This window comes from Seriola aureovittata, chromosome 20 (assembly GCF_021018895.1).
Source record: "Seriola aureovittata isolate HTS-2021-v1 ecotype China chromosome 20, ASM2101889v1, whole genome shotgun sequence".
Lineage (NCBI taxonomy): Eukaryota > Metazoa > Chordata > Actinopteri > Carangiformes > Carangidae > Seriola > Seriola aureovittata.
In genome coordinates, this window is record NC_079383.1 from 18,199,987 (window position 1) to 18,226,566 (window position 26,580).

At 37.8% G+C, this 26,580-nt stretch overlaps 1 protein-coding gene across 2 annotated transcripts in view; it reads right to left on the reverse strand.

The window, feature by feature from the left end:
• Positions 1 to 26,580, reverse strand: part of LOC130161263 (cadherin-6-like) — a 64,501-nt gene that overhangs the window by 5,927 nt on the left and 31,994 nt on the right. Inside the window, exons 4-9 of one of the 2 annotated variants that reach the window (XM_056364433.1) lie at positions 24,750 to 24,869; positions 21,266 to 21,433; positions 18,886 to 19,073; positions 15,438 to 15,691; positions 11,260 to 11,396; positions 10,023 to 10,144 (exon numbers count right to left, since the gene is read on the reverse strand). In XM_056364433.1, coding sequence (XP_056220408.1) covers positions 10,023 to 10,144; positions 11,260 to 11,396; positions 15,438 to 15,691; positions 18,886 to 19,073; positions 21,266 to 21,433; positions 24,750 to 24,869 — 989 coding nt within the window. Of the gene's footprint in view, positions 1 to 10,022; positions 10,145 to 11,259; positions 11,397 to 15,437; positions 15,692 to 18,885; positions 19,074 to 20,249; positions 20,649 to 21,265; positions 21,434 to 24,749; positions 24,870 to 26,580 lie in introns of those variants that run through there. The other variant, XM_056364434.1, reaches the window with a different exon arrangement.

Here is a 26,580-nt window from a genome sequence, read left to right on the forward strand (position 1 = left end):
CGTGCCTTATGCGCATTAGGTTAATTGGTAACTCTAATGCCTTACATTACTACAATATTTTTTATGACATAATATAATTTTTTTGTGCCTTGGTTGTATGACGTTTTTTGACATTTTCATGCCTTATAATATGGCGTTTTTATGCCTTACCATACTATGACTTTGTTTGACTTTTTTATGCCTCACTATAATATTGTACCGTTTTTTGAAATATTTATTTCTTACTATGTTATAATGGTTTTTGACATTTTAATGCCTTGCTATACTATGGCACTTTTATGCTCTACTAAACTATGATGTTTTTTGACTTTTTTATGCCTTAATATACACTATGAGGTTTTTTTTTTATACTTGTATGCCTTACTACATAGTATGACTTTTTTATGCCTTACTATACTATTGCGTTTTTTTTACATTTTTATGCCTCACTATAGTAAGGCATGAAATTATCAAAAAACGTCATAGTATATAAGGCATACAAATATCAAAAAACATCAGTGTATATTAAGGCATAAAAAAGTCAAAAAACATCATGTATAGTAAGGGATAAAAATGCCATAGTATAGTAAGGCATGAAAATGTCAAAAAGACCACATAGTATACTATGTGGTTTTTTGACATATTCATGCCTTAATATACTACGACATAAAGTCATAAGGCATAAAAAATGTCAATGTGATAGTATAATAAGGCATAAAAGTGTCATAGTATGATAAGGCATAAAAACGCCATAGTAGTAAGGCACAAAAATGTCAAAAAATGGCATTGTATAACAAAGCATAAAAATGTCCAAAAACGTCATATTATAGTAAGGCATAAAAATTTCAAAAAACGGCATAGTATAGAAAGGCATAAAAACACCGTACTATAAATAAGTCATAAAAATGTAAAAAAAAAACACCATAGTATAGTAAGGCACAGAAATTTCAAAAAACGACATAGTATATTCAGGAATGAAAAAGTCTTAAAATGTCATAATATAGTAAGGGATAAAAACGCCATAGTATTGTAAGGCATGAAATTATTAAAAACCGTCATAGTAAAGTAAGGCATGAAATTGTCAAAAAACGACATAGTATAGTGAGGCATAAAAAGGTAAAAAAATGCCATGGTATATTAAGGCATAAAAACGTCATAGTATAGTAAGGCATGAAAACAGCATTGTATAGTGAGGCATAAAAAGGTAAAAAAACGGCGTAAGGCATAAAAATGTCAAAAAGCATCATAGTATAATAAGGCATAAAAACGTCATAGTATAGTAAGGCATAAAATTGTCAAAAAACGTCTTATTATAATAAGGCAAAAAACGCCATAGTATAGAAGGCATAAAATTGTCAAAAAACATCATAGTATAGAAGGCATAAACGCCATAGTATAGTAAGGCATAAAATTGTCAAAAAACGTCATAGTATAATAAGGCATAAAATTGTCAAAAAACGTCATATTATAATAAGGCAAAAAACGCCATAGTATAGTGAGGCATAAAATTGTCAAAAAACATCATAGTATAGAAGGCATGAACGCCATAGTATAGAAGGCATAAACGCCATAGTATAGTAAGGCATAAAATTGTCAAAAAACGTCATAGTATAATAAGGCAAAAATAGTCCAAAAAACGTCATATTATAATAAGGCAAAAAATGCCATAGTATAGTGAGGCATGAAAACGCCATAGTATAGAAGGCATAAACGCCATACTATAGTAAGGCATAAAATTGTCAAAAAACGTCATATTATAATAAGGCAAAAAACGCCATAGTATAGTGAGGCATGAAAACGCCATAGTATAGTAAGGCATAAAATTGTCAAAAAACGTCATAGTATAATAGGGCAAAAATAGTCCAAAAAACGTCATATTATAATAAGGCATAAAAACGTCATAGTATAGAAGGCATAAAAGCCATACTATAGTAAGGCATAAAATTGTCAAAAAACGTCATAGTATAATAAGGCATTAAAACACCATACTATAAATATGGCATAAAAATGTCAAAAAACGTCATAGTATAATAAGGCATAAAAACGTCATAGTATAGAAGGCATAAACGCCATAGTATAGTGAGGCATGAAAACGCCATAGTATAGAAGGCATAAAATTGTCAAAAAACGTCATAGTATAATAAGGCATAAAAACGTCATAGTATAGTAAGGCATAAAATTGTCAAAAAACGTCATATTATAATAAGGCATAAAAACGTCATAGTATAGTAAGGCATAAAATTGTCAAAAAACGTCATATTATAATAAGGCAAAAAACGCCATAGTATAGAAGGCATAAACGCCATACTATAGTAAGGCATAAAATTGTCAAAAAACGTCATAGTATAGAAGGCATTAAAACACCATACTATAAATATGGCATAAAAATGTCAAAAAACGTCATAGTATAATAAGGCATGAAAACGCCATACTATAGTAAGGCATAAAATTGTCAAAAAATGTCATAGTATAATAAGGCATTAAAACACCATACTATAAATATGGCATAAAAATGTCAAAAAACGTCATAGTATAATAAGGCATAAAAACGTCATAGTATAGTGAGGCATGAAAACGCCATAGTATAGTGAGGCATGAAAACGCCATAGTATAGTAAGGCATAAAATTGTCAAAAAACGTCATATTATAATAAGGCATAAAAACGTCATAGTATAATAGGGCATAAAATTGTCAAAAAACGTCATATTATAATAAGGCATGAAAACGCCATACTATAGTAAGGCATAAAATTGTAAAAAAAACTTCATAGTATACTAAGGCATGAAAACGCCATACTATAGTAAGGCATAAAATTGTCAAAAAACATCATAGTATAATAAGGCATTAAAACGTCATAGTATAGAAGGCATAAAATTGTCCAAAAAACGTCATATTATAATAAGGCATAAAAATGTCAAAAAACGCCATAGTATAGAAGGCATAAACGCCATACTATAGTAAGGCATAAAATTGTCAAAAAACGTCATAGTATAGAAGGCATTAAAACACCATACTATAAATATGGCATAAAAATGTCAAAAAACGTCATAGTATAATAAGGCATGAAAACGCCATACTATAGTAAGGCATAAAATTGTCCAAAAAACGTCATATTGTAATAAGGCATGTAAACGCCATACTATAGTAAGGCATAAAATTGTCAAAAAACGTCATATTATAATAAGGCATAAAAACGTCATAGTATAGTGAGGCATGAAAACGCCATACTATAGTAAGGCATAAAATTGTCAAAAAACGTCATAGTATAATAAGGCATTAAAACAACATACTATAAATATGGCATAAAAATGTCAAAAAACGTCATAGTATAATAAGGCATAAAAACGTCATAGTATAGAAGGCATAAACGCCATACTATAGTAAGGCATAAAATTGTCAAAAAACGTCATAGTATAATAAGGCAAAAAATGCCATAGTATAGTGAGGCATGAAAACGCCATAGTATAGAAGGCATAAAATTGTCAAAAAACTTCATAGTATACTAAGGCATGAAAACGCCATACTATAGTAAGGCATAAAATTGTCAAAAAACATCATATTATAATAAGGCAAAAAACGCCATAGTATAGAAGGCATAAACGCCATAGTATAGAAGGCATAAACGCCATACTATAGTAAGGCATAAAATTGTCAAAAAACGTCATAGTATAGAAGGCATTAAAACACCATACTATAAATATGGCATAAAATTGTCAATAAACGTCATAGTATAATAAGGCATAAAAACGTCATAGTATAGAAGGCATAAACGCCATAGTATAGTAAGGCATAAAAATGTCAAAAAACGCCATAGTATAGTGAGGCATGAAAACGCCATAGTATAGAAGGCATAAACGCCATACTATAGTAAGGCATAAAAATGTCAAAAAACGCCATAGTATAGTGAGGCATGAAAACGCCATAGTATAGAAGGCATAAACGCCATACTATAGTAAGGCATAAAATTGTCAAAAAACGTCATATTATAATAAGGCATAAAAACGTCATAGTATAGTGAGGCATGAAAACGCCATACTATAGTAAGGCATAAAATTGTCAAAAAATGTCATAGTATAATAAGGCATTAAAACAACATACTATAAATATGGCATAAAAATGTCAAAAAACGTCATAGTATAATAAGGCATAAAAACGTCATAGTATAATAAGGCATAAAAACGTCATAGTATAGAAGGCATAAACGCCATACTATAGTAAGTCATAAAATTGTCAAAAAACTTCATAGTATAATAAGGCATGAAAACGCCATACTATAGTAAGGCATAAAATTGTCAAAAAATGTCATAGTATAATAAGGCATTAAAACACCATACTATAAATATGGCATAAAAATGTCAAAAAACGTCATAGTATAATAAGGCATAAAAACGTCATAGTATAGTAAGGCATAAAATTGTCCAAAAAACGTCATATTATAATAAGGCATGAAAACGCCATACTATAGTAAGGCATAAAATTGTCAAAAAACGTCATATTATAATAAGGCATAAAAACGTCATAGTATAGTGAGGCATAAAAACGTCATAGTATAGTAAGGCATAAAATTGTCAAAAAACGTCATATTATAATAAGGCATGAAAACGCCATACTATAGTAAGGCATAAAATTGTCAAAAAACGTCATATTATAATAAGGCATAAAAACGTCATAGTATAGTGAGGCATGAAAACGCCATACTATAGTAAGGCATAAAATTGTCAAAAAACGTCATAGTATAATAAGGCATTAAAACACCATACTATAAATATGGCATAAAAATGTCAAAAAACGTCATATATAATAAGGCAAAAAACGTCATAGTATAATAAGGCAAAAAACGTCATAGTATAGTGAGGCATGAAAACGCCATAGTATAGAAGGCATAAAATTGTCAAAAAACGTCATATTATAATAAGGCATAAAAACGTCATAGTATAGTGAGGCATAAAAACGTCATAGTATAGTAAGGCATAAAATTGTCAAAAAACGTCATATTATAATAAGGCATAAAAACGTCATAGTATAGTGAGGCATGAAAACGCCATACTATAGTAAGGCATAAAATTGTCAAAAAACGTCATAGTATAATAAGGCATAAAAACGTCATAGTATAGTGAGGCATGAAAACGTCATAGTATAGAAGGCATAAACGCCATACTATAGTAAGGCATAAAATTGTCAAAAAACGTCATAGTATAATAAGGCAAAAAATGCCATAGTATAGTGAGGCATGAAAACGCCATAGTATAGAAGGCATAAACGCCATACTATAGTAAGGCATAAAATTGTCAAAAAACGTCATAGTATAATAAGGCATAAAAACGTCATACTATAATAAGGCATAAAAATGTCAAAAAACGTCATAGTATAATAAGGCATAAAAACGTCATAGTATAGAAGGCATAAACGCCATAGTATAGTGAGGCATGAAAACGCCATAGTATAGAAGGCATAAAATTGTCAAAAAACGTCATAGTATAATAAGGCATAAAAACGTCATAGTATAGTAAGGCATAAAATTGTCAAAAAACGTCATATTATAATAAGGCATGAAAACGCCATACTATAGTAAGGCATAAAATTGTAAAAAAAACTTCATAGTATACTAAGGCATGAAAACGCCATACTATAGTAAGGCATAAAATTGTCAAAAAACATCATAGTATAATAAGGCATTAAAACGTCATAGTATAGTAAGGCATAAAATTGTCCAAAAAACGTCATATTATAATAAGGCAAAAAACGCCATAGTATAGTGAGGCATGAAAACGCCATACTATAGTAAGGCATAAAATTGTCAAAAAACGTCATAGTATAGAAGGCATTAAAACACCATACTATAAATATGGCATAAAAATGTCAAAAAACGTCATAGTATAATAAGGCATGAAAACGCCATACTATAGTAAGGCATAAAATTGTCAAAAAACGTCATAGTATAATAAGGCATAAAATTGTCAAAAAACGTCATATTATAATACGGCATAAAAATGTCAAAAAACGTCATAGTATAATAAGGCATAAAAACGTCATAGTATAGTAAGGCATAAAATTGTCCAAAAAACGTCATATTATAATAAGGCATGAAAACGCCATACTATAGTAAGGCATAAAATTGTCAAAAAACGTCATATTATAATAAGGCATAAAAACGTCATAGTATAGTGAGGCATGAAAACGCCATACTATAGTAAGGCATAAAATTGTCAAAAAACGTCATATTATAATAAGGCATAAAATTGTCAAAAAACGTCATATTATAATAAGGCATAAAATTGTCAAAAAACGTCATATTATAATAAGGCATAAAATTGTCAAAAAACGTCATATTATAATAAGGCATAAAAACGTCATAGTATAGTGAGGCATGAAAACGCCATAGTATAGAAGGCATAAAATTGTCAAAAAACGTCATAGTATAATAAGGCATAAAATTGTCAAAAAACGTCATATTATAATAAGGCATAAAAACGTCATAGTATAGTGAGGCATGAAAACGCCATAGTATAGAAGGCATAAAATTGTCAAAAAACGTCATAGTATAATAAGGCATAAAATTGTCAAAAAACGTCATATTATAATAAGGCATAAAAACGTCATAGTATAGTGAGGCATGAAAACGCCATACTATAGTAAGGCATAAAATTGTCAAAAAACGTCATAGTATAATAAGGCATTAAAACACCATACTATAAATATGGCATAAAAATGTCAAAAAACGTCATAGTATAATAAGGCATAAAAACGTCATAGTATAGAAGGCAGACACGCCATAGTATAGTAAGGCATAAAATTGTCAAAAAACGTCATAGTATAATAAGGCATAAAAACATCATAGTATAGTAAGGCATAAAATTGTCCAAAAAACGCCATAGTATAGTGAGGCATGAAAACACCATAGTATAGAAGGCATAAACGGCATACTATAGTAAGGCATAAAATTGTCAATAAACGTCATAGTATAATAAGGCATAAAAACGTCATAGTATAGAAGGCATAAACGCCATAGTATAGTAAGGCATAAAGTTGTCAAAAAACGTCATATTATAATAAGGCAAAAAACGCCATAGTATAGTGAGGCATGAAAACGCCATAGTATAGTAAGGCATAAAAATGTCAAAAAACGTCATAGTATAGTGAGGCATAAAAAGGTAAAGAAATACCCTGGTATATTAAGGCATAAAAAGGCCATAGTATAGTAACGCATAAAATTATCAAAAAACATCACAGTATATTAAGGAATAAAACTGTCAAAAACCGTCATGGTATAATAAGGCATAAAGACTATAGCAAGGCATAAAAATTTCAAAAAACGACATAGTATAGTAAGGCATAAAAACGCAATAGTATAGTGAGGCATAAAAAGGTAAAAAAATGCCAGGGTATAGTAAGGCATAAAAAATGCAATAGTATAGTAAGGCATAAAAAGGGTCAGAAAACGTCATAATATGGTAAGGCATGAAAACGGCATACTATGGTAAGGCATAAAAATGTCAAAAAACGTCATAGTATAGTAAGCCATGAAAACGCCATAGTATAGTGAGGCATAAAAATGTCAATAAACACCATGGTATGGTAAGGCATAAAAATGTTAAAAGAACAGAATAGAATATTAAGGCATAAAAACGCCATAGTATAGTAAGGCATAAAAAAGTCAAAAACGTTGTGAGGGATAAAAATGTCAAAAAACGCCATAGTATAGTAAGGCATAAAAATGTCAAAAAAACATCACAGTATAATAAGGTATAAAAACATCATAGTATAGTGAGACATAAAAAGGTCAAAAAATGCCATAGTATAGTAAGGAATAAAATTATCAAAAAACATCATACTATATTAAGGCATAAAAATGTCAAAAAACGTCATAGTATAGTATAGCATAAAAACGGCATATTATAGTGAGGCATAAAAATGTCAAAAAGACGTCATAGTATAGTAAGGCATAAAAATTTCAATAAACGCCATACTATAGTAAGGCATAAAAATGCCAAAAAGACGTCATAGTATAATAAGGCATAAAAACGTCATAGTATAGAAGGCATAAACGTCATAGTATAGTAAGGCATAAAGATGTCAAAAAAAAAAGCCATACTATAGTAAGGCATAAAAATGTCAAAAAATGTCATAGTATAATAAGGCATAAAAACGCCATACTATAGTCAGGCATAAAAAGGGTCAAAAAACGCCATAGTATAGTGAAGCATAAAAATGTCAAAAAAATGTCCCCATTTCCTGTCTCTCTACTGTACTATCAAATAAAGGAATAAAATAGCCCAAAAATTATACTTAAAAAAAAAAAGAATGCCATAGTATAACAAAGCATAAAAACGTTATAGTATAGTAAGGCATAAACATGTCAAAAAACGTCATAGTTTAGTAAGGGATAAAGATGCCATAGGTAAGGCATGAAATTATTAAAAACCGTCATAATATAATAAGGCATAAAAACATCATAGTATAGAAGGCCTAAACGCCATAGTATAGTAAGGCATAAAAATGTCAAAAAACATCATAGTATAGTAAGGCATTAAAACACCATACTATAAATAAGGCATAAAAATGTAAAAAAACATCATAGTATATTAAGGCATAAAAAATGCCATAGTATATTAAGGCATAAAAATGTCAAAAAACGTCATAGTATAGTAAGGCATAAAAACGCAATAGTATAGTGAGGCATAAAAAGGTCAAAAAATGCCATGAGGCATAAAAATGTCAAAAGATTTAATAGTATAGTAAGGCATAAAAACGTCAAAAAACTTCATAGTATAGTAAGGCTAAAAAATTTAAAATATGTCATACTATAGTAAGGCATAAAAATGTCAAAAAACGTCATAGTATAGTAAGGCAAAAAAATGTCAAAAACGCCATAGTATAGTAAGGCAAAAAAATGTCAAAAACGCCATAGTATAGTAAGGCATAAAAACGTCATACTATAGTAAGGCATAAAAATGCCATAGTATAGTAAGGCATAAAGACGCTATAGTATAGTATGGCATTAAACGCCATAGTATAGTAAGGCTTTAAAATGTCAAAAAATGTCATAATATAGCATGGAATAAAAATGGCAATTAACTTACTGAACATGTCCTAGAACTGTGGGAGGAGGATATAAACTTCACACATAAAAATCATCTCAGTGTAATAAGGCATAGTATAGTAAGGCATAAATAAGACATACTGAAATACATTATTCTATTAGGTAGACATAAATGTGCATATATTTCATTTTCGTATGGGCATTCCTGAATGTAAATCAGATCTTATATGGTAATAAACCATTTGGTTAACTGCATTAAAAAGCCAATCTCTTATTTTGGAGGGGTTGCGGGGTTGTTGAGTCCCTTCCACTGTTGAGACCAAACCTACGCACTTGGCTGTAACAACATTTTGTTTACAAATTGGCACGATCTTCCACCACTGTAGCCGAAGTCCAGCATCTACAAGATAACACTGAATTGTGAATAGACTTCTTTTTTTTTTTTTCTTTGAATACTCGAGAGTACAAGCCAACAAATAAGAAGTCAAGCCCTGGTTTGAGATCTGGATCTGAGTGTGAACACAAAAAATGTGGTGAAATTTACAAGTGATACTGAAGCGGAAGACTTGGTGTCAGAGTTTACGTCTCGTGTCACAGTATTTTGGGTTGTTCATCTCAAATGGCAGGAGTACAACTGAAATGTCAACTGTAAGATGGTGATGTTGTGTTTGAGTGTTACAGTAAATAGTATATAATGCAGCAGCCTCTTTTTGAACCTCTTTACATCTCTTTGACTGTGGATGTGCTCTTGACTTCTTTAATCTTAGGCATAAGTGGAGGTCGAAAGTGTTCTGAAAACTATTTCCACACCTGAAAGGTGAGGTTATGCACAAAAAAAAAAAAAAAATTCCCAGATGCATTAGTTACCCTACCCATTTAGTACTTCTTATATACTTATACTTCTTATATGTACAAATTCTCTCTGAGGGATGCTAATTACACGCTGCAATGGAGGAAATAAAAAGATGAAACCATGACTACTGCTTTTTGTTATCATACCAACCTGATTAGCCTTTGCGTTCTCACATACAAACGTCTCGTAATTGGTGGCAAATGTTGGAGCGTTGTCATTGACGTCCAGCACTCTGATGTAAACAGGCACGCGGCTGAACAGTCGCGGGTTGTCTAGGAAACACAAAGATAGATACACTGAATGTCCACTAATAATTATTTCTTTATATAATTTTACCATAATACATGTACAGTGTGTGGGTGTGTCTTTTGCCTTTGTTCTGAAGCAAATACATGATATCTGACATGAAAAAGAAAATGTTAAATTACTATATATAGATATGTATAGTAAAGAACTCAAAGGAATCAAATTAAGGTCTTAATTAGTCTATGCGTGTACACAATGTAATTTCCTTTGCCTGACACATCTGTATGACGCTTGATTATTCAGATTTCATTTTGGGGATTCATTAAAACAAATCAAGGTGACCAAAAGCCATTATTCAAATTCATTAATTCATTATTTCATTATTCAGCATGAATAAATAAAGGACAGGTAAAAACCTGTGTTATAATGCCTCACATTATACATTTACTGTAGTGTATTTCCAAAGCACAAGAACAACAAAGTGATGTTATGCTTCAAGTTTCTTCTTTCTTTTTTTTTTTTGCTGGTAAGCTACTGTTAATGAGACTCAACAAATGTTTCACAGCCAACAAAAAAAGTGAGGGACTGTAGTCTTTTAATCTCTAGAAGGCTTTTAATGTGAAACTTCCCTGAAGGAAGTGTTGACAGAAGCTTTACACCTAATTAAGTTTGACACGAAAGAAGGATTTGGTCTGACTGTAGTTTTACAGATGAAATTGATCCTTTATAAATGGAAATTATTAAAGAAAATTAGAGAGAAAGTAAATTGGAAAACAACAAAAAAGTTTGGTGCATTATAAAAAAATGTACTTTTCAAACTAGGAAGATTTGGAGCAAATGCAAGTTTCTAATATAAGCTTTAGAAGTTTTCAATAGGCCTGGTTCCTTCTCCAGTTAAAAATAAAAAGGGGCTGCTGCCACTTTTTGAGAGTGTGAATGTACTCAGGGAACAAACACCAGCTACCAGCCAAAACTGGGTGAACTGGAAGTGTCTGCTTCTAATACTCTACAAGCCGCCCCTTTTTTCACTTCACCACACAACATTCAGAGGTTAGTATCTATTCCAAAAATCCAATTTGGCTGGCAGAGTAAGAGGAGGTGGGTGAGTGGAAATGTGTGCTTTCCATCCTGCTGGACTTACTGAACTCTGTGGCGATGACGGAGATGTTGTGCCAGGCGTTCTCTTCTCTGTCAAGCTCCCTGAGGATGAACACTGACCCGTTGCCTGCATGGACGTTGAACACTCTGTCCATGTCTGTGCGCCGATCAATAGTGTACCTGCACAAAACACACACACACACACACACACACACACACACACACACACACACACACACACACACACACACACACACACACACACACACACACACACACACACACACACACACACACACACACACAGGGATTCACTTCTAAACTTGTGCACTGAGGCTGTGTGGAAGTGTGTTGTGTTCCCTGGGTGAGGGGTACAGGGTACAGTCGCATTTACCGTTTCTCAGGTGTGAACCTGAGAGGAAATGGTCACATTTACTGCCATGTCTCGGTTGACATTCTGTGTGGTTAGAGGGGTTCCAGCAGGCAGGGGGTACTCAAAACAAGCATGATGGATTTGTCTGCACTCTGCCATTATTTCCTTTTCTTTGTTATTCATCCTACTCAAGAATGCATTAAGAAAAGGGTGAATTTTAGTATCAGTCCAATAGGTTATTGTATCCAGGCAGCGGTTTGCCTTCAGAAGAAACGATGGCTTCGTCAAATAGAACAGAATTGGTTTTCACCTGCGCAGACGAGCTGAACTACAGAGTTAATGAACAGCCTCTAAACACTGTGTACTGGGTCAGTTTCCACAAATCACAAAAAAACTGATTTTCTCAATTACCCTTTGGTTTTATAAACCATAGAGATATTTTCAGGTCTAATGAAACACTGAAAGATGTTGTATGTAATATGTAAACATGTTACAAACTTAATACCCTTTAACAGAAACAATGTCCTTTTAACTGTGGATAATTCTCACAGCTTTCAGTCTACAGGTTTATACAGGTTTCTCGAGGACAAGTTGCTTTTGAGCCACTGAAACCTGAGCGCCGGCGTCTCTCCTTTTACAGATTTTCTCAACTGCTTTGGCTCAACCTTCGAGTGAAAATCACCGTTTTCAAAACACAGTGAAATTCTCAAAATTAACAGCCCATTGTCTCCCAAAGAATTTCACACAGAATTTAAATGTAAGTGGCAGAGCTGAGCCAGCGATGCGTCGAGCTAGATCAACATGGCTGACCAAAATGGATTCCGTTGCTTTTCTATTTCGACTTAAGCATATTCCCTCATGTATATTGTCACGTGCAAAACATTGGAGCCAACTGCAACAACCTTATAAATGTAAAGGTTTAATATTTCCAGTAATCTGGTGGAACTGTAATGCCACAAAAATTAATATCAAGGGGCACATAAACCGGAAACTATCTACAAGACCTTAAACAATGTGATTTGGGTGAACTGACCCTTTAACATATATTGCATACAGTCCTCTCTGGCACCAACAGTCTGTCCTTTGGTGATGACACATTTATATAAGTGTTCGCAGTCACACACACACATGAGCCAACAGGTTATCCAGTCGTGTTGTTTTTCTCTGCTTCCCAGACTACTGCGATACATCAGTGTGATTAATGGAGTAGCAGGCATCAGGAGGGTCAGCGTAAGAGGAAGGAGACCCCTGAGGGGAGACTATGAACCGGGGCTCTCAATGCACCATCGCACCGCTGTCCTCTCTCCGCAGATCCACCCCCCGTCCCCAACCCCCTCAGCCCCTCCCCGCCGCCTCTCCTGCATCAACCATTTTAGTGTCTTTATCTAAACATTCCCTCCTCGTCTCTGCCTGCCCCTCTCCTCCACTCCTACCACCTAGCCCGCACCGACAGTAACTCTAACCTCGTTAAATCTCCGTCGGCCGTGGGCTTTACTAATTGCTTTTCTAATATTCCCAATAATTCAGCTGGCTGGGCCCTAACCCTTCCCCTGATTAATGACAGAGAGATAACAGCGCACCTCGTCCTGACCGGGCATCCAAAGTGCTGCTCTCAGCAGGCAGGCAGCTGGCTGGATGGGAGGCCAGGCAGAAGGACACGGAGGGTTACAGAAATGTTAGTGATCAGCGTGTTGGGACATATTTCCTCTTTCCTCTCTACAGAAGCTACATGACCGGCTGGCTCACCACAGTATTTTCATAAGGCATGCTCTGAGAACAAGAGTCAATGGGTGTCCAGTATTTCGGGATGTGCAGGTGAAAAGGTGCGTAGTTCCACCTGGGCTAAACTTCCAGGAAAGTTTTTTTAAGATGTCTAAGTTACATGGAAATGTTGGTTCAACACCATCTGTCATATAAATGAATTGTTTGTCCTAAAAGATTCTTTTCTCCAACCAAGTTCAGCAAACAACAAAAAATTAAAAGTTTAAAATCATTTTTCAAACAAAAATGGCTCATATTGATTCATTTTATCACAAATATATACTCTGATTAATCGATTTATTGTCGCGGGAGTTCTTCATTTCAATGCAAAGTAGGTCCTAACTACACCATGAAATATCATCTGTTGAAAAGCAGTTATATAGAACCTAGATGACTAAAAAACTCAGTTTACAAAACAATGCTCAAGGTCATTTTAGTACCTGTCCTGGAACTTTTGATCTTATCAGCAAATGATCTTCATCAGCAGGTAGAATTTGCCATTTGTTGATGTTCAAATTTCAGTCTTTTCATGGCATTTTCTCAAAGGACTTTCTGTCCGTGTTGGCCCACATGGACAACTGTTGAACCGATCATTGATGAAGCTCAAGAATAGACACTCAATGGATGTTGAGGTGAAACTGTTGTTAGCAAAGTTAAGAATACAATCAAATTTAGCCCAGTTCAGCCTCTACAGTTATCAGAACCAGGCTTCTGTCTGTGTGTGAGTTGGTATTTTTAAACTGGAGGATAGATGATATTTCCAATGAATATTCAGTCTATAGCTTATTGCTCATTTTCATGCCAAACTATTAAAAGGTTTTTAGTGTTTATTTCCTGAGTTCGCCCCTCGGTAAGCTGCAGACTGGAAACAGCATTTAGAGAATCGCAGCATTAAAAGGCTTTATTGAAAGGAGGACTAATAAAATTCTAATAAAAGAGTTGGCAGCTTTTTAAAACAGCGTGACCCATCATGCCTACAGCGGGACAACTGTGGGATTGACTAGTGAGTTGAAAAGAAATGCCATGTCTGAATGTGTGAAAGGAGAACAAAACCTTTTTTATCCAACAATTTCAAATTTCACCACCTTGAAAATCAGACGTTAACTTTCTCACACATCGCATCTTTTGACAATCTAACATCTGACGTAAAACAGTTCATTATGACCCTGATGTATCAGCTAAACCTTTATGTTCGAGCGCGGTGCCTAGGTGCATATGTGCATGTTCATCCTCGCCGACGGAGGAACTTGTGTGCATGCATCCGGGCCTGAACGGTGCGCGTGTGTGGGGGGCCAGCCATGCGAGCTAATAAAGATAACCGTCTCTGTGACTTCCTCATGCCAGGCAGCCCTCAGGCTTCCCGGCGCTCCTCCTTCTCCGCTGCGCGGCTCTAAATGCCACGGGGTAGCTACCTGCTTGATGATGGGCGATAAAAGAGAATGATATCATATTTGACACCTGCAATAAAGTGGTGGAACTTCAACCTTGAGAGCCAGCTCCCTTAGTGCATCATAAAAATGAAAAAGTCTTTGAGACAGAGTCGAAGGCGCAGCCTCACACCTCACTGCCATGACTCCCATTTAATAGAATACTTGGGTAATTTTGTATCCCAATGAACTGGGTTGTGTAAGTGAACTTTTGTCACATTTCAGTATTTAGTAGCATTTTGTCTAATATAATGATGTGTCTCTCTTCCAAGGCTTCATAATGCATCATAATGCATATGGTCCATTTACTGCCTCCAGAGCTTTTAACCATATTTCACATCAAAGTTTAGTTGAAATAATTCACTTACTGGAAGCTCCTGCAGCGCATGAATATGGAAAGTTAAGCTACATAACTGTTGTACATAAGTATTACTACTCTTACGCTCATACACAATATTTTTTGCACATTCTAGATACCGTACATTTATTAGTTTTTAATTGATTTTTTCAAGCTACTAAGTGGAATTTGACTCATTCTTTTTTGGTGAAACCAACAGGAATGAATGGAGGGTAGGTTGATAAAAGGTTCGCTGAAAAGTGAAGTATATATGACTTTTTGGACTAAAACATTCAGGAGTGAAATTGGTGGTATTTCAGTACCTGATGAGACTTTTTTTGTCGTCAGGATCCGTCGCGCTGACGGAGCCGATGACGGTGTTCCTGGCTGCGTCCTCTTTGACCTCCATCACGTAGCTGGCGCGCTCGAACACCGGCGGCTCGTCCATGTCCTCCACGATGATCTTGATGGTGGCCTCGTCCCTGAACGGGCCCATTGAGAAGAAGCGAGGGTTGATGTGGACGTTCTCCACCTGAACGCGGAGACTGTACTGGCGCTTCCTCTCAAAGTCCAGAGGCTGCGAAACAGAGAGAGGATGTTTGACGTACTGTAACTTTACAGGCTTCTTTGTTTTCTCCTGTGATGTTTTGTTAGTTTTTGCTTTAATCATAGTGTTTGTCCTTTAATATTTACTTTTAAACATTCATTTGTATGCGGCGGCACGTTCAGCTGTTGATTTTCGGGAAAACTAATCTCCATTCATGGCATCCTGCCACATTTAACTTCAGGTCAGATTGGGATTTCATTCATTAAACTGACAATCTTTTTCCAGAGCATCTTCTAATGAGCGCCTGTGACGGGGCTCAGTGTCTTGTTGAAGGTGGACACACATGAGCAGATGCACATGATCAGACCTGTGCTCTTGTGGGCATGGAAAGGCCGTTCTCTAACTGCCAGCACAGCCTGAATAATGTGACTGATGTGGCATTTTGGTGGGATATAACAAGAACGCGGCCTGGTTCATTTACAAAGAACAAGACTCATGTTGGCATTTTAAGACAGGAAATCTTATTGGTTGGTGTTTTAACAATATAGTATATAAACTTTATGTTTCTAGTGCAGTTTAATATATATGATATACAGGTTTTGTTTCTTCTTCTTTATGCAGACAAATACTTGCCACACTTTCAATCAACTCATTTGATGTTTGTGCTTTTCAGCTTGATTTCCTGATCCCTTCAACACTCTATGAAACAATAAATCAAAGTTGTCTCTCCGTGTTTGCTGGGCGACATCTGTTCATTTCAGTGTTTTTTCTTTTCTTTTCTTTTCTTTTTTGTTAAATGAAGAGATCAGTACTGCAGATTAGTCTTAAACGCAACAGAGACAATATTGCTGTTCGGTGCAGTGTTTCATTACCTCTGCCAAGGAGGTTGTGTTTTTACCCCTGTGTGTTTATTCGTCAGCGGCATTACACAAAAAGTAATGAACCGATTTTCGCCGAACTTGGTGGAGGGATGGGGCACAGGCCAGGGACGAGCCCATTACATTTTGGGCCAGATCAAGATCATTAACTGTTATTTTTGCTATGGAATTTTTATCTCTGAAATCTGGTGTATGATGTTTGACATTGGTCTTGGCGGCACTCTGAGTGCTTTTCTAGTCTGACTATGAAGGAAAATACAAATTGTAGTGCAGGGAAAAATTTCTCTTATTTTCATTTGTGAGGTTGTATCATCATTGTGCACATTTTTAATTTTCATCTTTTAATAATTATGATTAGAAAAAGATTACTGAAGAACTGAAACACAGATTAAAATAATATCTGAAATGGTGTTCTGTCGAAGGACACGTACACCACTGGTTTATATTTTAACTATTCTGTTCACATTGAAAAGATCATAGTGATAAAGCATTTTGAACTTACTAACGTCGGTATTGTACATATGTTCTGTTGGTTTACAGGCTTTCATTTTATCCAATTGTTTGCCTAAAAGGAAGCAGCTTTGTTGCCCTTTATGTATGATCCCCCTCCTATAATTTATGGACAGTGCAAGATGATTAGTAGCCTGATTCCTGCATGACTGCTGAAGTTTTCTGCCGTTGCACATTTTAGCGGTCTGTTTTTGCTTTTATGTTCCTTTTCTGAACTGTTTTTTAAGTTGTAGCCACTGAAGGTATCCGCCTATTGATGGAAATAATTGGAGAGCGGTGTATTTTAATGACTGTGCGCCCCGTGCTGAGCAGGAGCAGCCAGATCAGAGCGAGCCTACTGTACATATGAAAGCACGGCGGGTCCGTGATCGTTGGAAACAGCCCATGAAAGCTTGAAGGATCCAGATGGAACAAACCATTTTCTGAAGCCATGAATAATAACATAATATGAGTCATTGATTTCTGCTGTTACCTGTTAAGGCAAGGAGGGGGTGTGTGCACGTCAGCGGGAGGAATATGTTCCTTTGCAGGGCCGGTGCGTGCTGAGATGGGACACACTCCCACTTGACAAGCCCATTTAATTAGAAGGTTCAGAATTAGGGCATACTCCCTCCCCACACACACACTCTGCCCGCACACCGCATCCACTACAGCACCTCCACGGCTACAAAAGGCAATTATGTCATCTTCCACTTAATGATGGCATGATGGAAGCGATCGATCGAAGGCTGCAGAGAGGGCGCTTGATAAGGCAACTGCCAGATTCTGTTGAATACATCAGAAACACACCGCAGCACACCGCTGAATGCTGCGATCCATACTGAGCATCAATATTTCTGCTTTGGTCTCAGCTGAGAGGAAGAATGAATCTCACTCAAAACACATGTAGTGGAAGTGTGAGCAAGTGTAAGTTGAAATCTAATAACTCTACTGTCCATCTTCTGGCTGTCTCAGAGTATGGAAAAAAAAAAATAAAAAAAAGTTTCCTTTATCGAATGCAGTTCAGGTGTTGCGCGCTTTTTTTGTCATAGTGTGAAGTGTGAGTTGATTTGTTTTTGGTCAGTATGAGGAGTGTGAGTAGATTTGTTTTGAGGGAGTAAAATTAAGTCGAGGGTCCTTGAACAGCAACGGTAAGCAAAACCATTACTGAAACTATGTGAACATTACTCCCTGCACTTATTTATATCAATCTAGCACATAATACTTCATGACCAAACTTAGAATCCCTCTGAGTTTCATTGATGGAGACCTAATGTGATGATAGATAATATCTATTTATACAAAATGACACTTTCCTTTAATTTTATAATGTCAGGTGTTCATGAAATCAAACCCTGTGGATGATACTACACACGGTCAACAGTTTTCTAGCCATTCATTGTATTCACATTCTGTAATAAAGTGACTTTCACTGTTAGTGGTGGGGTCCGCCGTTCCCGCCTGGATTCAGAGCACCTTCTCATGCATGATGGATTCGCAGGAAACCAAATGTGATCCAGAGTTTACTGTTTGACTTTCTTCACACCTGGTCAGCTGCATCAAGTCGCTGCTAATGCAAACCCCATGTTCTGTACTGCTGCAGTGGGATACGGTGTGGCTTTTATTGTGAAGGAGTCGCAGGATACACAATGTATTTGTCACTGAGATCAGCTCTGACGAACACGACCGTTCGTCAAAAATATGTCTGCAAAACAAGACAATCGCCATTTTCTGGAATTTTGGAGCAGTTAAAATGGGGATTTTGAAAAGAGAAGACAACATGATGTGGAAGCTACACAACCTTTGCTCATTTGGGCCCCTAACACCCCCCCCCCCCAGCAACAGAGAGTCCCTGACCTTCCTCAGCACGACGATGCCCGCCTGCGTGCTCCTATTGGTGACGATATCAAACATGCCGGGCCCGTCGCTCCCGATGATCCTGTAGTCCATTTCCGCGTTCTCACCAATGTCGGCGTCCATGGCTTGAATCACTCCCATCGAGCCCCCGAGCTCGGTGGACTCCGACACTCTGAACTCGTAGAGGGCTGCAGAGAAAGAATTTGAATGTGTGATTTGGTGGTCGCATGAAAAGAAGAACTGCACGATCAGGGCAACAAGAAAAAAAAAAAAGGGAAATGCTGGAGAAAGAAAGGCTCAGGGCTGAAAGCGAGTCTGACACTTAGTGTGAGAGCACGGCCATGACAACCAAAATTATGTGTCCTTGATTTTTCTTTTCATGTCCATTTTCATTTTTTCCCACACAAAGATTCAATTAATTTAAAAGGCGCATCGATGCTATTAAAGATTTTATGAATCCAGAAGCATTAATGCCCTTAATACACAGAAAACAACAAGGATACACCGGCCAAAAAACAAACACCACAATCCCTGAACACCCAGCAAACGTCATAACCTCAGCATCTTTTTATGACCCCATTAGTGAATAAAGAAAAACTGTGAGCGGGTGAGTCAGAGAGCGAGAATACAAGAGAGCAGGTTAGGAAGAGAGTGAGTCAGAGCCAATCAGAGAGCGGCAATATAAGAGCCAGCCGGGGAGAGGAGAGTGTGTGAAAAGAAGAAGCAGAGTGGGAGATTTAGTGCTGCAACATTTGTAGATCAGCTGTGGAGCAGACATTTCATATGCGGTAAAACATATTTCATTTCCAAAACAGACATTTGGCCTTTTAACAGAAGTTGCTACAAGCGGTATTGACTCAGTACTTGGAAGTTTAGGATGTAGCATAAATTCTGGGCCAATTTGCTCAACATAAATTAATTGCTTCTTCTTCTTCTTCTTCTTCTTTTTTTCCTTTTTATTTTGTGAGATGATTTCCTGGTTTGAGGCAGATAAATTGATGGCTGCCTGTCGGCCGCACCGGCGCCCGGCTGCATCTCGTATGCTTAAATAAATAGCTGGACCGCAGGAGGGAGCGGGCGTGATATACACACTGCCTGCGGAGACAAACAGCACTGACACACTAATAAAACATGCTGACAGTGTTTTGGCAACGCCTGAGTCGGCAGGTCGCTGTGACGCTGACACTTTGCCTCCACACACACAAACACACACACACACACACACACACACACACACACACAAACACACTGAAAGTGACACACCAGGAGAAGGTTTCCCTAGGCTAACAGGTATTTAGCATTGGGTGGAAAAGAAGAGGCATCACTCCGGCAGACAACAATGATATCGCTTCCTGACACTCTACCTCCTCTGGGTGTCCCATTACAATATTTCTTTCTCTTTCTCCCTCTTTCAATCTCCCTCCACGCTGCCAACACCCCCCTTCCATCACAGGCTGTCTCTCTGTCGTCTGCCTCACTCTTCTTCTTTCTTCCTCTATCTTCCCCTCCTGTCATCTCCTCCATCCCTGTCGTATCCATCTCCCTCCCTCCTCTCACTGTTCATTCATTGGCGGTGAGGCTGAGATGACAGCGTCTGTCCCCCACCGCCCGCCCCTCCTCACCCCCCACCAAAGCCGGTGGGAGGGTGGGAGGGGGGGTTTCTGCGGTCGCGTGTTTGCCTTGAGTTCGCGGCTGTGCGCACGCGTCGCCCACTGTACAGTTGGCGCTTGCTGTTACTGAGGGGAGACACGACGACACCAGTAATCTGTCAATCTGATCTGGCTGCCGTCGCCGTTTGCCACGTGCAAGGGAGGAAGTGAGATGGGCGGGAGGGGAAGGTGGGGGTGGGGTGGGTGAGAGAGGAAAGGCAGACAATGTGTGAGACTGAAAGAGAGTAGGGAGTAGAAAGGAAGGATTGATGATTGATGAGCGAGAGGGTAACAAAAAAGTGGGGGAAAAAAATGCACCAAGGACAGTTGGAGCACTAAATTGAGAACATTGGTTTTATGGAGTAAAAGGCAGCAGAAGAAAGACTTAATAGCAAGAGATAGACAAAGAGAGAGGAGGAGTAGGAGAGATAAAACCCAGTGAATGTACTCTCTTTATTTAATAGGGATTACAGGGATGATCTGATGCACTTTGCAGGACCCTTCGCTCTGTCATATGGCTCTATATTTAATTATTCACTGCCTTTAAGAGGCCTGCCTCAGTGGCACAAAACCCAGAGCTCCCTGCAATAATCCAAATTCATTCTGAAACTGACACCAGATGGGGGCTGCCGGCCTGGCACCGGCTCACAACTGACAAGTGGTTTTCACGGGCTGAGGATTGGTCACTCCGTGTGCGAGTGTGTGAGCTGTTTCCAGGAGGCTGGACTCACTCTTGTTGAAGCGCGGCGGGTTGTCGTTCACATCGGAGAGGGTGATGCTGACCGTAGTGGTTCCTGAGAGGCCGCCCATCTGTCCGGCCATGTCTTTCGCCTGGATCACAACCTGGTATTTTTCCTTGACTTCTCTGTCCATGCCAGGCAGGGCCGTCTTGATCAGGCCTGAGGAGAAAATATTTACAGAGAGAATCGATTGTAAAATCCATTCATCCAATCAAGTCAAGTTTATTTAGATAAAAGGCTAAACTTAAAGGAGGGGTTTCATTTTATTTTTTATTTTTTGTATTAAAGAATGAGCCCCATCAGTGTTTGTTTTGCAAACTGGTGAAAATCTGGGAAACAAAAACAAACGACCACACATAAAAATCTTGGAGAAAATCCAATTTGCAGCACAAAACTCTTAACCACTTATTTTCTGTATTTATAGGGACTCTGGTGCATAATCAGCAGCTCATTTGTCCATTTTACTCTCCACTCTCTACAACTGAAAGCATTTTCTGAGGAGTGCTCAACACAAGAGGACCTTATGACCTCGTTGACCCTTCAGCTGTGGTCACCGCTGTCGTTTTGGAGCAGCAAACATGAACTTTTGGATGTGTGGGAACATAAAATACACGCGACTACCAGTTTAAACCTGCTGCTTTTCAACAATCAGGGTATTTTTCTATTGAAATCGATAAAAAAATACAAACCGATGATCTTTTGTTATCCAATATGTGAAGCTATATAATAGCTTATATAGCATCCTAACTCCAACATAAGCACATAATATTGGGCGCAGCATCTCAACATTGCCTTTGATTACATTAGTTTATGTTTCGTTACTGCAAATATGTCTTGTTATCACTACAACAACCATTTATTATTTATCTTCTGCAAACAGTAGCAAAGAGAGTGTAAATGATGATGAATATATGCCCAGTATGAACAATAAACCAATAAACAGTACGTACTGTTTATGTCAAAGTGTTAACATTAAGCCAATAAACAGTGTGAAGATGAAACAATTAGTTGATTCTTTAGATGAAAAATAAACACCACAGATTTTGATGATAAATGAATAATTCAAGTCATTTTCCAAGTCAACATCCCTAATTAACACTTCTCCATTGTGAATATTTGCTGCTTTTCTCTGTTTGTATAAGCTATATAATCTTAAACTGAATATTTTTAGGTTTTGGACAAAACAAAACATTTACTTTGAGTCTGAGAAACTGTGATGGACATTTGTTACTATTATCTGGCTTTTTTTAGACTGAAATTTCAACTAATTCATGAAAACGATCAGAGGATTCACAGATAATGAAATTAATTGTTAGCCCACATGAGTGATGACTCTTTAGCTCAGTGGTGGGTCATTTTTAAACCATGCCAGACTGACAGGTTTGTGTACAACCTTCATAAAAATCAACCTTCCATATGACATAAAACTAATGTCTAACCCTAACCCTGTTTCCACAGGTGGAGTGCATATATCTAATAAAATTTTTTTTTTTTAAAAATCCCTGTGCTCACCTGAAAGATTTTGCATCAGCTGTATTGAATTATGATGTTTCATTTTTTTGATTTATGCATCTACAGGCCAGATAATTAAACCACTAAGAACATTTTATTACTGAAAGGTCAGTGCTCTTGCTCAGTATGCGCGGCAGCATGGAGCTCAGTTGCCACCCAGGAGCACATTTTGGTGTCTGTGTTCTCATGATTTATCTGGTAAGTGGACAAAAGGGCCGGCCCTAACCAAAACCACAGCGTATTCCTTTAATTTTCCGAGTGTAGCGTACGCCTCCAAATGTATTCCGCATCATTTATCTCCTCTTTGGAATTAAGACTCTGTTAATGTTCAGCCTTTCAAGTGCCGTGCAGTTGCTTACTTCTCCGCTCTGACACGTTAGATCTCTAGTTTGGAGTCAGGACAGAGACCGAGTGAAGCGGTAATTGGCAGCATATTCAAAAGGTGTGCTCCATCTCCCATCAGAGCCGGTCTTAAATCCTGTCTGCTATTACACGTTTGAAATTGAAGCTTCATAAAAAGAGAGGCAGGTGGAGGGGGGATAGAGAGAGAGTTAGAGAGAGAGAGATAGAGACAGAAATGGAGTGGGAGAATAAAGGTGAAAAAATGTTTTCACCCTAAATAAACTGCTTTGACAAACTTCACCACTTTCAGCCTGAATAGATGATTCATTGCATTTCAAACAACAAGGAAGAGGGAGAGGCTGACGTGGCACATCACTCAGCCTCAGATCACACTGGCCTACACTGTTCAAAAGGGCCCTGCAACTTCTTCTATTCTTCCTCCCATACATAACATGACAAGAAGGAAAAGCAGGCACAATGCAGCTCCCTACCCCCCCTCCCACTTACGATGTGCAATATATCTCACGGACAACACACTGTTAAGAGAGCAGCGATCGTTGCGGCGGCGTCGCAGGAAAGGAAGCAAAACGTATAGCAGCTTCAGAAAACGGCATCACGCTCGCTCTATATCTCTGTCTACCTTTGTTATTGCTTAATGACTACAATACACACACACACACACAGAGGAGGAGAGGGGAAACAAATCCTGCTTATAATGTGATGTCCAGGCATGTCTTTGTGTAAGAGGGGATGTCAGCTTACATACCACATGTGGGATAAACCATATTACTGTTAATCCCTCCGCTAATCTGCAAATGGCTTTTTTTTTTTTTTTTTTTTTGTCGTTTCCCTTTTGTTTAAGCAAAAAAAAAAGAAAAAAAGACACGAGCGGGATGTGTTCCAAAGCGCACATTAATGATTAAAACTAGCAAGCGGTTAGATTTTGGGGTTGGTGATTTGCCACTCTCTACTATAAATCCCCCCTCGCCCGTCAAGCCTGCGAGATGAGGCTGACGTGTTGTGTATTTTTGGACCGGTTAGAGGAAAAGTACCTGCATTCCAGGAGTTATTCTGTGATAAATTGTTTTAATTTACTTTCCTGGTAAAGCTCAGCTTGCCTTCTCCATTTCGGCTTCAGTTTGTGATTTGTTATGGTTTGAGAATGCCCACCTCCAGACAAAGGGTGTAAACTTGTTACATTCAAGCTGCAGGTTACATATGTAGGTGGAGAGTGCGATGGAAGCAGCGTTGTTATAGCAGGAGGATAAGAGCTTTTCCACTGAAGGAGGACTGAGGACTTGTGCACATTGGTCAGTAAATAGCAGTCTTTTCAATATTGGGTTTTTTTGGGGTTTTTTTTTCTTTTGTAGTTGTTGTTTCTTCGGGATACAGGCAATCATTTCCATTCCTGGACACAAGTTTAGATTCTTTTCAGAAAATTGTTTTTTAGGATTCAATTAAACACAGAAATGACGTCACATTACGTTTGAAAGGAAAGAAAAAACAACAAAAAAAACAACAAAACGGAGGCAGGAATACAAAGTACACCACCACAGCTGTATATTCAACTACTCTGCAAGAGTATCCCCGGGGTGGGTTTCACATTTAATTCGATACTGACCGGTTTCTGGGTCCACGGAGAAGTACGGCTGGCCCTCCAGGATGCTGTACACCACCCTGGCGCTGTTCCCGTACGTGGCGTCGTCTGCGTCTGTGGCTGTCACCTGAATTACAGAGGTGCCTGGGGGAGGGAGGTTGGGGGGTGGGGGTGGGGGGGGGGGAGAAGATTCATGACAATGATTTAGATCAACTCTTCAATACTGCTGAAAACTGCCTGCTGGATAATTGGTTAAGCTGATGCACCTTCTGATGAGGTGTCGGATCCTCTTCTAATCACGCTCATGCAGAATGTGACTGATCATTTCTGTCCCTTTGCATTACCCAAACCAATCTTTATTCCTCGGGCACTTATACCCTTATACATGATTGATTTTCGCGGGTAATCGATAAGTCTTAATGTATTTTTCTAAGTATATCTCTCTAAGCATACAAGCGGCACCAATACCAGCTCTTTGCAAACCCCAAGAAGCCTATTAGTGCATCCACATATCTGCATTGTCTAAGAAGCCAAATATCTGATAGCAGGCGAATGACTGTGATCCATTTTCTCTTCCAGAGAGGCTGAGGCCCTATTTCAGCAGAACAAAGGGAAGCGGTTAGCCAAGTGCTACCTCCCAAATGGCGCCTTGCAGGGCCAAGTGTTGCCTCATTACATGCAGAAGAAAATTAATTGAGTAGAAATATTTAATGGCAAAGTGGTATAAATATAGAATTGTGCAATACAATGGGATAACGACCTCATGAAACTTCACTAATTTGATGTCAGTCGAGATCTGAGAGGATGAGAGGAGAGTTTCCTTCTTTTAAAATCAATGTCATTTGTATGGATGAAGGATGCTGTAGAAATAAGAAAAAAAAAAGGCAGAGAGAGAGGAAGACCACGGCTGTCTGATTTGGTGTAAGTGACAGTTCGGAAGGATTCCTGAGCAAGTTCACCGAACCTTGATCACTAATACCTTTAACTAGGGAATTAGACTCAAAGAGGCTTTTCTGACATGGCGGCTTTTAGAAAATATCACTGATCCACATCAGCCATCTCATCGCCGACTTTAAGCTTTTGAGAGAAGAATTTTCTGACAAACAAGTCAGGAATAATCACAGTTTTTGTGCAGGCGGGGTAAATTACCTTGACTGTAATCATTCAGTTGTCAAAGGAGGGGCGCGTCAACGTCGTCCCTGACTGAGAGTCCGAGAGAGGACTGTCACAGCCGTGAGACTATAATAAAACTCAAAGTGTATGTCACATTTAAAGGGGCAGTGTCTCGACGCAGTCACTCGTGAACACATGCTCTGCCAAGCAGTGACATCACACCTCGGTTGTTGCCATGGGCACCCGTGCTGCCCTTAGATAAGTGCCGGCCTCTCTCATGGGGTTGCTGAACCAAGTGACGACTCTGTCACATGTCGGGGCTGCAAGACCGATGTCCCTCAGTCCCCGAAGCATCGCAGAAGCCGCAGCCGCAGCCGCAGCCGCAGCCGCAGCCGCAGCAGCAGAACAGAGAGTTCACTTCATGTTTTCATGCAAGTATTGATTAGGAGCCTTTTTATATTGTTTATCTATATTCATGAGGCCAGTATGTACTTTTGGACGAGAGGAGCGAGAACCCGAGTGCATGGTGAATTAAAGTTTAATTTGCTGCTGAACGACAAGAACAAATGATAATACGAAAACAGCAAATGGTGCTGTCTCAGAAACTGGCACTCCAGAAATAGAATCCACAATTATTCACTGTGATGACACAGCTGACAATGCTGGTAATTAAATTAAATACTGTTTTAATAAGATACAATACTGTATTTAAAAGATTATCTGGACCAGCGCTGTAACCCTC